This window comes from Pisolithus orientalis (assembly GCF_024613125.1).
Source record: "Pisolithus orientalis strain OTSU chromosome Unknown F5J12scaffold_8, whole genome shotgun sequence".
Classification (NCBI taxonomy): domain Eukaryota; kingdom Fungi; phylum Basidiomycota; class Agaricomycetes; order Boletales; family Pisolithaceae; genus Pisolithus; species Pisolithus orientalis.
The window spans coordinates 966,964-981,156 of NW_026260789.1; the positions used below are offsets into that span (position 1 = coordinate 966,964).

General features: G+C 48.9%; 6 protein-coding genes across 6 annotated transcripts; 1 reads left to right on the top strand and 5 right to left on the bottom strand.

The window, feature by feature from the left end:
* Window positions 1–675: 675 nt before the first annotated feature.
* Window positions 676–2,139, top strand: F5J12DRAFT_891047 (uncharacterized protein; the record flags this gene model as incomplete). The annotated part of the gene is made up of 1 exon (XM_051747448.1): window positions 676–2,139. One exon carries the CDS (start codon window positions 676–678, stop codon window positions 2,137–2,139), a length of 1,464 nt encoding a protein of 487 aa, XP_051601924.1.
* A 2,349-nt stretch (window positions 2,140–4,488) lies between these two features.
* F5J12DRAFT_904818 (uncharacterized protein) lies at window positions 4,489–5,152 on the bottom strand (the record flags this gene model as incomplete). Its single annotated transcript, XM_051748580.1, has 4 exons — window positions 4,489–4,539; window positions 4,594–4,749; window positions 4,805–4,913; window positions 4,980–5,152. 4 exons carry the CDS (start codon window positions 5,150–5,152, stop codon window positions 4,489–4,491), a joined length of 489 nt encoding a protein of 162 aa, XP_051601925.1.
* A 263-nt stretch (window positions 5,153–5,415) lies between these two features.
* On the bottom strand, window positions 5,416–6,626 carry F5J12DRAFT_904819 (mannose-6-phosphate receptor binding domain-containing protein; the record flags this gene model as incomplete). Its single annotated transcript, XM_051748581.1, has 6 exons — window positions 5,416–5,788; window positions 5,842–5,903; window positions 5,954–6,030; window positions 6,086–6,225; window positions 6,279–6,431; window positions 6,484–6,626. 6 exons carry the CDS (start codon window positions 6,624–6,626, stop codon window positions 5,416–5,418), a joined length of 948 nt encoding a protein of 315 aa, XP_051601926.1.
* A 1,621-nt stretch (window positions 6,627–8,247) lies between these two features.
* On the bottom strand, window positions 8,248–9,016 carry F5J12DRAFT_549224 (uncharacterized protein). The gene is made up of 2 exons (XM_051740017.1): window positions 8,539–9,016; window positions 8,248–8,492 (listed from the first exon to the last, which is right to left on the bottom strand). The coding sequence occupies exons 1-2, from the start codon at window positions 8,865–8,867 to the stop codon at window positions 8,363–8,365; spliced, it is 459 nt and encodes a 152-aa protein (XP_051601927.1). The 5' UTR covers window positions 8,868–9,016; the 3' UTR covers window positions 8,248–8,362.
* Window positions 9,017–9,735: 719 nt separating this feature from the next.
* F5J12DRAFT_820151 (uncharacterized protein) lies at window positions 9,736–11,598 on the bottom strand. Its single transcript, XM_051745259.1, has 7 exons — window positions 11,317–11,598; window positions 10,905–11,246; window positions 10,711–10,858; window positions 10,548–10,655; window positions 10,427–10,489; window positions 10,216–10,374; window positions 9,736–10,164 (listed from the first exon to the last, which is right to left on the bottom strand). The coding sequence occupies exons 2-7, from the start codon at window positions 11,231–11,233 to the stop codon at window positions 10,021–10,023; spliced, it is 951 nt and encodes a 316-aa protein (XP_051601928.1). The 5' UTR covers window positions 11,234–11,246; window positions 11,317–11,598; the 3' UTR covers window positions 9,736–10,020.
* Window positions 11,599–12,531: 933 nt separating this feature from the next.
* F5J12DRAFT_820189 (uncharacterized protein) lies at window positions 12,532–14,171 on the bottom strand. The gene is made up of 6 exons (XM_051745260.1): window positions 13,622–14,171; window positions 13,516–13,565; window positions 13,385–13,457; window positions 13,252–13,332; window positions 12,757–13,197; window positions 12,532–12,703 (listed from the first exon to the last, which is right to left on the bottom strand). Exons 1-5 carry the CDS (start codon window positions 14,042–14,044, stop codon window positions 12,991–12,993), a joined length of 834 nt encoding a protein of 277 aa, XP_051601929.1. The 5' UTR covers window positions 14,045–14,171; the 3' UTR covers window positions 12,532–12,703; window positions 12,757–12,990.
* Between the last annotated feature and the right edge of the window lie 22 nt (window positions 14,172–14,193).

Here is a 14,193-nt window from a genome sequence, read left to right on the forward strand (position 1 = left end):
TCATTAGTCACTAGTGGTGTTACATGCGGGCAAATAGCAGTCCTTCCTGCGCTTCATCGGACTTTGTCCCTAAAAGTGTTAGTGGGTGCGACCTGTTACAAGTTCAAGTGTCCAAGAGCACAGAGTCACCAAACTACCAGCCTACTTGAAGGTCCTGCTACGTAGAGGGCAGTGGTTTCCCTTTCACCGCCATTGCGCATTGTGCATTGTGCAGCAGTGAACTTCTTTTAAGACCGCATTTGAGGCTACCAGATTTTAGGTTGCCGAGGGCTGCAAGGGCCACTGACAGTACTTCCTATAAAGTGTGTCGCAGTATACACTTAGAGTAAACGCCTTGTGCTAGAAGTAATGACTCACGCTCGAAACATACCAAGAGTTTCATTTCGAAGCAGTCGGAAGGATGTCCTCATTCCTGTTGCGTTCGCAAATGGTGTCCAGTACAGTGAGCTCCCACAAGTTACAGTGGTGAGAGCGCGCTCGAAGTGCCAACCCCGCTTCTTCTGCTTACAGATTACCATACAGTGTTGAGAGGACAAGTATCACTGCCGGGGTTGGCAACACCAGTGCTATTTACATCAACACCCACTTCATTCATCAATACAGCAGCTGAGGTACGTGTCCAATGCCTAGACACTATTCAACTGCTGCTGAAGCGATCGCGATCCAAGCTTGACCATGGATGAATTTGCTGGGGCACGCGCAGCGCTGGTCACTTTGGAGAAACGAAAACAAGGACTCATCGCGGAGCTCAATGATGTCCACGCTGCCATTCGCTCGCAGAGGAACAAAGTCGAGGAACTCATCAGACGGTTGCCCATTTCTCCTATCAATCGCCTCCCTGATGAGATCCTTTTGCGAATTTTCGAGTTAATCCTTGGAGCCGCACGTACGGAGGACAAGAATTGTTGCGTGCGGTGGAAAGGACAGCTGGCAGAGGTGTCTCGGCGGTGGAGAAATGTGATCTTGCATTCGCCATGTCTGTGGACTACTATCACAGTGTCCTCGTCGCGGAGCACAGCGCTCATCGAGACCTACATCATGCGGAGCTCTGAATCACCGCTGGACATCGAAATCCATCATAATGGAATTCTTTTCGCTTTTGAGGACAAACCGCTCGTACAACGGCTCGAACTCGTTGTTACTTGCGCAGAACGCTGGCGCAGCCTCACTATATTCTTGGATGCACACTCAACATTCCGGGTCTTGCAAAGATTGGGCCATTTGTCCCTTCCTTCGTTGACGTCCGTTTGCATCAGGAATTTCCCCTGCTGCGAACCAGAAAAGTTGGATCCCCCATTCCTTCGGTCCCAATGCGCTCCCCGTATGGAAAAAATATTCATTTCTGGAGACATTGGAATGCTGAAGGGCCGCGAGATACCTTCTAGCGTGAAGACGCTGGCCGTAGAATTAGACTTCTTTTCGCGTAGCGGAATCAACTCTGCGCTACTTCTTGAATCCATGCCCTGTCAGAGATTGACCTCTCTGTGTCTTGATGGTCGCATCAATTTCGGGGAATTGTCTCCCAATAGTATTCAACTCCCTCTGCTAGAAAAGTTTGTGTCCAAACTTGGTGGAGTTTCAGCCGCGCTGATACGTGCCATCGTGGCACCTAGACTCAAACACTTTGAAGGTCACGCATTCAGCGCAAATCAGTCTCTGCATGACACTTTCGTGGTCGTTAGTGGCAAGTTTAGCAGCGTTGACCATTTTACGTTGTACGAGTCTCAAAGACATGAAACCGTATCGAAGTCCTTGTGTTTGGCATTTCCTGGTGTGCGTCATTTGGTACTCCCGAAAGAGGACATAATCGCGGTCCTCCGCTCTGCAGAGGGACCGGGCACGGCTTTCCACTGGCAACACCTTGAAAGCCTAACTAGCATCGGACATCTGGAGAAGGAGTTTGAGGCCTTTATCAATGATTTGGCCAACTGCCTTAGGCGGCGACAAGAAGCGGGTCTATCAAAGTTCCGATTAAACTTATCAACACCCTTTTCAGTTGAGAAACTTTTGTTCGTGTATGAGCAGCTCAACGATGTATGTATTTTGGAATGCGCGTATAACACCCACGATACCACTCTCCCCGGGATGACCAGTGGTAAACTGTGGTTGGTGCGTACTTCATCCACGTATACTTATTAAGTGTGCCGATGCTGAACATTCATCAGGAAAATAACACTTTACTATTTTTGACTTTTTGTGACTAATGTGACTTTTTGGGAAGGAATCTACTATCATTACCCATGTCCTGCAGGCATGGCTGCACTGTTCTTGCTTATTTTGGTCTTGTTCATACCACCTAGTTCATAGCTATCAGTAGATACCACATACATTCAAATTGATGGAGGTTCCAAAGAGATATTGTGATTTTTCTCTCAGACAGTGTGCATCACACCAATGGCTCAATATCTCTGAATTTTCAGACATTTTCTAGTCTTCTTGGCTTAGATATATCATCACTTAGTTGTCTCAATAGATTCTGTTCTCTTTTCATTCTTCAAAATGCTGTATATGGTCAAAAAAAAAGTACAGATAGTAGGTTCCTTCCCAAAAAGTCACAAATAGTCACAATAGTCACAAAAAAGTCAAAAAAAGTCACAAAAAGGTCAAAAATAGTAAAGTGTTAATTTCCTGATGAGTTCCCTCCCCAATAGGACGTGCCATTAAACCGATCTTACATTTTGGATGCCCTCCGGGGCGCCGTGATGGCGGGACGCATTCGAACAAATGGAAGGGGTTGGTTGTGGTAGCACTGCTATATGTCTCTCATATCTCACCCCCGCTGTAACGAGCTCCCTCGTAGAACAGCTGTGCCTTGTAGATCAAAATCTCGACGATTACATAAGCGACATGGGAGCAATATACTTCTACAAACACAACTCAAGAGACAACGCTCGGTACACACTCTGCAATTCTCAAGAATGGGTACCATCTCTTGGATGTTGTAAATGAACCTCCCGTATATGACGCACGAGGTTATGTCGTCGGATGGCACTTCCGCAATCTTGCCATCCACATTGCAACACCGCATCCCGAGACAAAAGCCCGATCCCATGCGCAGACATTAAGTGTCCAGGTACAACGTTGCACGTGATGGGCTCTGAACATGGACTATCATCTGAAACCATATAGAGACAGGGAGTTACTGGACAATTAGTGGACATATTGCTGTACCGTCAAGTGAACCAGCGGAAATAACGTATAAAACAAAAATGACCCACTACTGCTGAGGAGACGACACTTCTTCATTATTCGAACGTGAGCAGAGCAATTTCAACCACAGGGTTCGGTAAACTCACAAGTGAGAAACCTCCGGGCGAGTGAGGACCGAGCGTGCAACAGAGCGTACGTGGAGAACAGCGAGGCAAGTAAATGGCCTGGGTGCAAGGTGAGAGACCAGGAAGAACGAGATAACGAACAACCGCAAAAACCCTCAATACCTATATATTGGTCAAGCACAGGAACTACAGCAGTAACCAAAAGCGCTACCCGAGCTATGACTATCACTGGAATACAGCCTGCCAAAGGACCGTCAGCCGCAGCTCCACTTGCCGTCCTGTGTTGGTTCTTTCTGACTATCAAGGAAGACAAATAGGATGATAGACCCACTAGTTCCCTCTTCTTCTGACTCATCTTCATCGTGTCCATACTGAGGGAAGACCGCAAAACACTTAGGGTGTACTCTTGATTGTTCATCAGCCTTTTGCACGCCGCAGCTGCATGGGCGTGTTACGCCCTGCTCCAGTCGATGAAGTCACTGCTCGTTTTGCAAAAGCCATGGCGAGAACCGGCCCAACCACCTATGTCTTAGTCACTTGCAACGGTCGGCGAACCCGTTTAGGACACCCCCCCCCCTTCGGGAGTATTGCTTCTTTGACGTGCATTCTACGAGTGGAGAGATTGCACGGAGTCGGAATAGACCAACATTATCTCGACTGAAAAGAATGCAACCCAGTCAATTTCTCCTCTCTGCGTCTAGAAGATAGCCCAATCAGATCATAGGCTTTGAGATGGGGTACGGTTGAAGATTGATGGTCGGAGGCACGAAGACACCCCATAATTCAGGTCGGGGGTTTTTATGCAGACGAGGAGTTCCCTTTCGGGTGCTGCCAAATTATTGCATCTAAGATTGACAGCTTACCGGAGAAAGGGTCGTTCCGTCGGCTCGTGTCGTCATCGTACCGATCGCTACGCTGCTCAGTCAACTGGAACTATGTCTGCCTGGCCAGCGAGAGTTCAGAGTCCCAATCAATGGTTAGGCACCTAAGGAGACTCCGACATGCAGTGGAATTAGGTGTGTTCTTTTTACCTTTCCTTGCCTTCGGCTCGCTCATGTGTTACGCTATTGTTCGTCGTTGAGATTGCATGATCACAGTACATAGTCAGAACCTGTAAACTTTGTGTCTTAGAATTACATCACCGAGGACATGTCCCGTGTTAGCCATAGCTCGTAAAAACTACAATATTGAAAAACAGCACATTACAACGCCTTCAATAAGGATCAACGGTACCATCGATGAGATAAAGCACTCCATTCATCGCCTATGAATCCCGTCAGACCAAACCATGATATCAATATCTGAAGCGGGAACCAACCTCTTTCACACTGATGATCTTAGACCCATCTTCGAGCGTGACCCGTGACCAGTTTGGGGAGCCCTGCCCAGTCTTCGAGGTTGGGATGAAAGTAACAGATTTGCCCTCGAGTAAAGTGTCATATGTCACGGGGACACTCGAGAGAGAGATGTGAGACTGACGGTTGGTTAGCTCTACGGCCGCAAGCACAGAACTACACACGGAATCTTACGGGGATGATATGTGCTGAGACCCAACGGTAAACATTACGCTTCGATTGTTCGTCGAATTGTTGCTCAGAAAGCTCAATGATGGGTACAGTGGAAGGCGGCCCTTGATGTCTACAGCGATACCATGACTTCTGAGTACACCGAGTTTGTCCATTGCCAAAATGAAATCCTACTTACGGTTTCCTGGCCAGTGCCATAACAGCCCTGTTCGTCGGCACCAACAGTGTGAGGTACTGATCTCCAGTGTCGAAATCCAGCGACAGTTCGGTCTCCCTGGCGTACGAATAGTAAATGCTGGCTGATGGCTCTATGGTGAGCAGGTCGGCCAGCGTCGGTTGTGGGCGAGTCATGGGAGTGTAATCCTCATCCAACCCGCTTTGCTGGCTCTGCATATTTGGTGGAGACGAGAGTATGGACTGTTCGTCCAAAGAGGCGGAAGCAAGGAAGGGTAGTGCGAAGACGAACAAGTGAGATAGTTGCATCGTTGCTCATTGAATTACAGGCCAAGCTCCAAACACTACTGGTACCAGGGCCGCGGAATTGGAAATCGGCAATCGGGTAAATCCAACTGGTACGTAGAATGGAGACTACGAAACCAACACATCATCATCATCTACAGTCGAGAAACCCTATCTCCTTCTCCTTCTCCTTCTCTGCCGCTCTGCGGTCCAGCTTCTCCGGAATCGTCCATACTACGGACTGGGGGTGCGCCTTCTCCACCAGATTCAAGGGAGTCAGCGGTAAACATGGCTTCTTCTTCCTCCCTGGAGGTCCAGTGATGCGAGGCAGAATTTACATCTCGACGCCGCCTACTCTGCCACAAATCCCGATACAACAGTGACTTGAAGAATTCATAGGATACGTCAAGAATTTCGTGCGCATGCTGGAGCGTGAACTTGGGCAGGAGTTGAGGGCCGCGCAAACGGAGCACGAAGTAGTTGTATAGTGTGCTGGCGACCATGTACAACATGAAGAGGATCATGGCACTGCAGTATTCAGACGTTCAGTCGTCGTAAACAGAGTATTTCTTGGGACATACGTGATAATACACGAGACGAATAGTCCGGATAGGACGCCTCGCTCCCCTGTCGGGCAAGCAAACTAGAAAGATTTGGACGTGATCCCTGAAGAAGTTGCCGGATTCTACTCACGTGTGTCCTCCATTCGAGCTCGTAGTGACAAGCATCTTCGGAATTGGGAGGGAATGTATCAATAACGACAGGGTTACCTATAATACCACATCAGTCCCGGGTGCATCGAAGTGAGCAACGTGATCATCGTACCTGCCGCGAATACAGACGTATCACATATGAAACGGATTGAAGAGCTTCCACGGACGTTATCCATATCCTTGCAAGGCGATCCATTGGATTGTCGAAGCATCAAGCCTCCCTCTACCATCTCCAGGGTTGTATTCACGATCCTTGGACAAGACTACTTCACACTAGCAGTGCATGCGATTTCCGAATGACTCACCCGATGGCAAAGTCTCCATGGTCTCGCCGTATCAGTCCAGCGATATCCCCCTCGTCCTCAGAAACACCGGTATTCCATGGGTCGGTGGCCACACCTTTACAGACATTAAGGTAGATTTTCCGTCCGGCATCTATCTCGAACTGGTAGTCTTTACTGTGATGCACTTGGGTGTGCGGTGCATCTAACAGGCGACGGCATGGCGCACCTTGACTTGAGAGGGGTGAGGTCGTAGTATTTACCCCCAGAGTGAAGTGTACATGGCTTTTCATCAGCGTAGGCAAAGACGGAAAAGGTAAAGATTGTTGCCAGCAGCAAGTGGCCTAGTTTCCACACACATCGGGTTGTCATTTGACCCAGAGCAACCTTGTCTGGCACTGCGCAGTTCCAGGGTCCACTGAGTGGGCGTGAACTTGCGCTTTGCTGGCATTGCCTTTTCAGGCCGTTCCCACGCACGACGGTCACGCTCTCCACAGAGTCAGTTTATTTGCAATGTCCTTTCGGACGATGTCTTCGAGTACTGGTAGTCTGGACTCCGAGACATAGTTCGAAATGACTTGCTTTCAATGCACGCCTTGGCTCTTGGCTCACCGAACGGGTGGCGAACAGAACAGACCACAGTCGGACGGTCTCATCTTTTGGTTCGTGGAAATGACTCTCTGTTTAGATAACGACCGTATTTTTGTCTGGTTCACCTTCACTTTGCGTCGCACGGAATCCTCAGATTTTGTGTCAGTGTAGTAGAGCAAGACAGGACAATCTTTGGAGAAGAAACGGGTATCAAATACTGCTAAAGTAGTTCCCCGAAGCCTACTTTATAGGGCCATTTGCTGAATATTGCATTTCGTGTTGCAAGAAGCGGGAAGGTGGCGCATTCACGATGAATATTTTGAATGATGATGATACTACAGATACTTAATACACGACGGCTTGCCCTTGCCGATGGTAGTGATGTACTTCATAAAAAATCCCTCAGTGTATAACCCTCGGAAGAAGAAATGCCGCACAAGACATGTAAGTATCGAAACCAAACGAAAGTACCAATCCCAGTGCCATAAGAATGAAGACAATAACGAAATTCACGAACTGCTTTGGCGCCGGCAACATACGAAACCGACGCTGTACTCGCTTGTTGCAAGAGATACGCAGTCAGGTAGGTCAACAACGATATCATAATACCGGTTTTCTGTTTGAGGGGTCTGAGAAGACAGCGGAACGACAGTCTTCAAAGATCAGGACTAGACGAGTAGTGAGCCACGGAGAAATATATTCACCGGTTGAGCATAAGCACGTGCAACGCGTTCTATCTTGTGGAATGGACCACTTATTACGGCTAGGAACTTGTGATGTCTTTGCGGTAGATCGGGGGACACACCGGGCTAATGTGTAGACATAAGCTTCAGAGTATAACATAAGCTCCATCAAACTTGCTTTCTCGGCGATTGATTTGCTAATTGGTTCCGACCCATCTCCCATGTCGAGGATGCACTTTGATGACGACCAGCCAGTGGCAGGTAGCTGGACAGTCAAAAATTGAATGCATTTCCACATAAAGTTGTCAGATATATGGCTTACATCCATTGGAGACTTCGTGCTTTCCGAAGACAAGGTATCCGTCCGCGAATCGTCAGAATCACTAGAAGTACTTCTCGATGAGCGAATGCCGTCTTCCAGCACATCAATAAAGTCCTATATCTCAGCATTGAAGAGTCATTGTCACGAAAATGTGCGAAATAAAACTCCCGTGTACAGTGGAGGGAGAGTCATATAAGTCCCCGAGCTGCTGTAGCTCGGTATCAACCCTCAACATCCAGGGGAAATCGAGACCAGGCTACGCAGAATACTTAACTCTGGAACTCAACAACCCAATAAAACCTACCAATTCTGGGATATCCGGGAGCGGCTGGAGTACTGGCGATTTCTGAAGGAGGCCATCTAAAATAGATGGTTCCTAATGTGTTTGAAAGGTGAGTGTGTTAGTAGATACTGTCACTAGTAAAAATCCGTACCAGCACCAATGGAGGTAGGGATGGTGGCTCAGGATCGATCCTTAATGGGTACCAAAGTATCAGACAATGCTGCAGTTGTCATAGAAAGATAGGCATAGCATACGGTTGGTATATGATCAGCGGTTGTTTCGGTCGGGGTGGGGGAACAGGGGTGTAGTGCACGAGGCTATTGGTCCAGTGAGCTATATCAGTAGGAGACGTCGAACTACTACGCATCTTTAGTACACTAACGGAAAACAAGAAAAACGGCTAACCTCGACTTCTGTGGGTTCACAAAGCTAGTTGACCGACAGTGTGTAGTGATGGTGGACAAGCTCCGCAATCTAGTCCCACCAGGTGAATTTCCGGTGTAGTGGGTCGTATTATCAGATGTGGATGTGGACTCCCCCACTTTGTTGGTTTCCTGTTGGTACTGTTGGAAAGGGGACGGTCCTTGGCCAGAAGTGACGTTGGGTGGGGATGATAGTGGGGTTCTGTTCAGCACTAAGCTTTGTTGTGACTTAGTAGTTGTCCGATCTGCATGTGCTGGGGCAGTAGGACGTGCCAAATCCGCAGTTCGCGTGGTTTGGGTGCTTTCAGTCATTCCTTGAACTACGTTGGAGCCAAGAACAACGGGTCGGTGCAAGGATTCAGTTGGACAAGCACTTGAAAACAAAAATAGCCTACATATCTAGGCTGTGGGGGGAAACGTGACGAAACCATTAAGTTGGGTGGATTATAGAGAGGGAAAGATAGAGAGGACAGTGTAGGAGGACAGAGGGGGGCAAACTGATACCAATGGTCGATTGCAACAACGCGAAGGTAAAATAGGAACATTGCACGCTTGGCAGTAGAAATGATTGCACACCAAGTTCCGCCAATCCGAGCACTAGGACCATTTGATGGTTGCAACTTGCATGGAGACGGCGAAAGTCCCGTTCCGAAATCATTTTGATGTGACAAAGGCCTTCCGCACGGTAAACTGCTTGGCAGAAGTCAGTCTATTTACCACATCCTTTCCAATGATGCCTCCGAGTTCGAAAGGACTTGCTTTCGATTCCCGCCTTGGCTCTATGTCCCTAACTGGTGGCTACGGCCATGGAGCTCTGTCTGGAACTTGGCTCCCGTGCGCGACGCGTCATGCTAGAAGTACTAACAAACCAGCGCTTATGTACGCCGAACTATAGGTTCCCTTGGCGACTTGCCATTTCAGTCCGCCTCCTAGGTATCCAGTCATGATTGTTTACCAGATACTCGCTCATACACTCTAGAACCTCACTTCAATGCTGGAGGGATACCCATACCCTTTTTCGTGACGAAAGCGTGCTAAACAGAGCAGTGACCATAACTAGACGGGCTCACCTTTACTTTGCATGACATGGAACCCTCAGGCTCTGTTTCAAAGTCTCTGGAACAACGAAGGATGGGACGCATATCCACTCTGCGCAGTCACAACTTATGGTCCCCTTAGTAGGAAGGACATTTAGTGAATTCCCGTCAAATGTATTGCATGTTGTATTGCCAGAGGCAGAGAGGAGGTAATGATTGTTTGAATGATGATGATATTACATATATTTAATACATGATATCTTGCCTTTGCTGATGGTAATGATGTACAATCCTTGTCAGGGTATAACCCTCACAGGAGAGGAATTGCCGCGCAGGACATTTAAGTATCGAAACTAGTCTGCAGCCAAGCGAATCCCAAGATTTCATAATAAGGGCTTCCATAAGAGTGAAGATTATAAAAACAAACTTCATGAATTGTTCTGGTACCTGCAACATAAGAAACCAACGCCGTACTGGCTTGTAGTTGCAAGTGAGTCGCATTCACATGGGTCACGGACGTATATATATTCCTGAGGCTGGCTTCTTGTCTCAGGAGTCCCAGCAACGACAGACTTCAAACACCGGGATTAGGCCAGCAATGAGCCATGAAAGGATATACTCACCGGTTGGGCGTAAGCGGGTGCAGCAGGTTCTAGTCCTTGCTCGGTCTTGCGGAACGGGCCGTTTATTGTCGCCAGGAATCTGGTCTTGCGGAATGGGCCACTTACAATCGCTAGGAACTTGTAGCGTCTCTGGGGCGGATCGGGGAACTGCACACCGGGCTAATGTGTAGATGTAAGCTTCAGAGCATAATATAAGTCCCATCAAACTTGCGTTCCCAAAGAATGATCCGTCGTTTGGACTCCATCCGTTTGACGACACCCAGGCAGCAGGTCGCTGGACACCCAAAAATCAAATGTATGGCCACAGAAAAATCGGCAGATTTATAGCTTACATCCATGACAGACACGCTTTCCGAAGACAAGGTATCCATCTGTGAATCGGAGTCGCTGGAAGTACTTCTCGATGAACTGATGTCATCTTCCGGCACATTGGTAGGGTCCTATACCTCAATGTTGAAGAGTCGTCGTCGTGAAAGAGGGCGAGTTAAAACTTACGTGGATAGTGGAGAGGGGCGGCCGTAGCTCAGTGTCAACGCTCAAGGTAGTTAGCGGCCGGGGTTGTTTCGGTCGAGATGCGGGAACAGGGGTGTAAAGCACCAAGCCATTGGTCCAATGAGCTATCTCAATGGATCGCGCCGGACCACTATGCATTTTTAGCATGCCGACAGGAAAAGAAAAAAGTGGTTGACCTCGACGTCTGCGAACTTAATGAGCTAGTTGACCGATGACGTGTAGTGATCTTGAACAAGTTGCGCAATCGAGTCCCACCAGGTGATTTGCCAGTGTAGTGGGCGGCATTATTGGGTGTGAATGTGGACTCCCCCACGTCGTTGGCTTCCTCTTGGTACTGTTGGAAAGGAGGCTGTCCTTGGCCAGAAATGACGTTAGGCGGAGTTGATGGTGGGGTTCTGTCGAGCACTAAGCTTCGTCGTGAGCAAGTAGTTGTCCGATCTACGTGTGTTGGGGCAGTAGGACGCGCCAAGTCCATAGTTCGTGTGGTCTGGATGCTTTCAGTCATTCCTTGAACTACGCTGGAGCCAAGAACAATGAGTCAATGCAAGCGTCTGGTTGGACGAGGCCTTGAAAACAAAAATAGCTTACATATCTGGGCTGTGGGAGAAAATGCGACGAAACCTCAAGTCGGGTAGATTATGAGGAGGGAAAGGTAGAGAAGACTGCAGGAGGACAGAGGAGGGCAAACTGATACTGGCAACTGATACCAACGGTCTATTGCAACAACGCTAATGCAAAATAGGAACACTGCGCGCTTGGCAGGGCTGTACAGGTACAGGTTACAATGAACGCCCCGCCTCGGAACTTAAAATGGTCGCACAGCGAGCCTAAGAATCGGGGCCCTGGGATTATTTGATGGTTTGCAACTTGCATGCAGACGGCGAACGTCCCGTTTCGAAATCATTTTGATGTAACAAAGGACCCCGCGTCAACTGCCAACGTAATGCCCATTGATCATCCTATGCGATAACGTGAAGCAGAAGACATTCAAGTGTCAGATCCGAATGCATTCGCATCGCAGGCAAGTGCTCATCCCAAACGAAACGATTGCCGGGAGTTCTGCCTATGTTCTATGTGGAATGTCTACCGCGTCGAGTCGGCGTCGAGGTTCTACTCAGAATGACGTTACAGCACATCGTGGGATCCCTCGATGCAGCACTCCACAGGACACACGCACCGGATCCTGCATTGCTATACCTAACACAGAGTCCACAGGACACGGGCACGGAGAAACGAGTCTTCTTCGGAATATTCGGTCTGCCCACTAGGGTAGCGCTGCGGATTCAAGTTTCTTTTGGGAGGAACTTCATTGAACAATCAGAAACCCTTCCGGATTCTGTCAGATTTCACTGTTTCAATTGGGCAGCGATCGGGGCTGTGGTACTGGGGACCGACGAGTCTCAAATCTAATTTTCAGCCTAAGACGTTCCGGGACTAAACACAGCAAATGGATAGAACATAGATGCAAGTACACATTCTACTACTACAACAAAGCGGTACAAAAGTGAACCGGGTGAGGAGGGAAATGTGAGTGAGTATCATGAACGCATGTCGAAAACTAAGTAGTAATAAGAAATGTTGGGCATAGTGCCTCGAGAATTACACAAAGAGAGAACAACATCCCTTGGCTCCATCCTCGCTGGTTGTAATCGTGCTTTGGCCGTCATCAGGAAACGGGACATACTCACCGGAAGGGGGCCTTGGTTGACACTGACCCCCAATTGGCGTGACCACTATCTGCTACACAACAGATACTCGATGTCACCACCGATCCCAACCCTACAAGTGAGAGGGAATATTCACCTGTGTACACTGCGCAGGTGCTATCCAAACGGCCCTCTGGGAGACGGGCAGCCGATTCCCACCTGGAACTAGGAGTTGCCAAATTCTCTTGAAAGTTGAAACCGTTGACAGATCAGCATGGTTCTGCCGATTCTCAGACGTGGGTTGGGCTGGCATTTCGGCTGGTGTGCTCGTTGGTGAGCGGGCTGCAGGAAGCTAGAAATCCTGATTTTAAACAGAATGCAGTACCCTCCTCGCGCGACCTACCAACGGTGGGCTTGGCCTCCGTTGGTTGCCCGCATCATGCGTATTTCCATCACAATGGTGTAGACCTCCTGAGGAAAGGAACTACTCTGACTAAGTGGGTGGGATTAAGATGGTCGTAGCTAAACACTAACACTCGTGGCAGACGCTCCGCTGCCTGTAGAAAGACGGTAACCCGCAATATCGACCGTGCCTGCCCTGTTTCCGACATCCACGCTATGCGCGTGTGTACCGCACTGCGTCGTGATGAATATGATGAAAAACGGTTTCTTTCCATAGTAACAAGGCAGGTATGAATTCCATAGCACTAACCGATGGAACTCGTGAGATCACAGAGATGGCGTTGAATTCCCTGGCGTCGTTATCCGACGATTCATGCCTTTCCTCAGCTTCTTCTGGCAGCGAGGACATGTGGATAGTTGGCTGCGAAGGATGTTGAGCGGAGGATCGCGGTAAACAGAACCTTGGAAATCTTACATCCATAAGTTCGATCGGAGGAAGCCTCATTTCAGACAGCGACCACTCGTCAGGAAGGAGCACTTTCCTAATAGAAGGGCCCTGTGAAAGTGATTTTCCACGTGTGTTCTCACTATACTGTAAATTTGCTTACAGTGTCTATTTCAGGCAACATTGGCGTCTTCGGGTCGCTGATAAAGAGCTCGACATGGCACCCGAGGGTGGCTCTTGACACAATGAGAACTATATCAGAGCAGCATGGTGACTACAGTGAAGGCGACCTACCCGGTAATGGGAGTATCACCGCGCGAGCCCCGAGGCCTCGTGCGTTTAAGCTGAGAGGATATCGGTATCAGTGGTGGTTTTTCTGCAACAGCATCTGCACACGCACGATGGCAGTAAACTTTTGTGGCAGGCGCGTCGCGTTGCTACGTGAATGCGTGAATTGCATGATGGGGCCTGATCCCCCTGATGGCAGAGAGGTACTGGCGGTGACTTGCGGAGAGTCGACATGATCGAGGGTATTATGCATATACTCTCTACCTCCAGGTCTGCCCCTGGCGGCAGTCTGTGTGCTAGTAGGAATGGGTTGGCCTGAAAATGAACCACCACGCGCAAGGGGAAATCGACGCGATTGCTGGTCAGGTGAACAACAACACTTGGGGTCGACAAGCCTAGGTCTGCTAATATTCAACGCAGTGAGAGGCATTAAAGGATGATCGTCTGGCGTTATCCCGTCCTTTGTCCAAAGCAGGGCTTCAGTGTACAAGCTACCACCTTCAGCAAGTGGAGGTCGCTGGGGCTTTGTTGGCATTATTGAGATATGGCAATCAAGCGATGAGACTGCTGGGTAACTGCGCAGGCAAAGACAGAAAGGATACGCGAGTGGAGGAGTGTTGGTCCGAATCCATGTTTTGAGGGCATTTTCACTCAGTTTTCACTCGACGATTTGGCGGAGCTTCA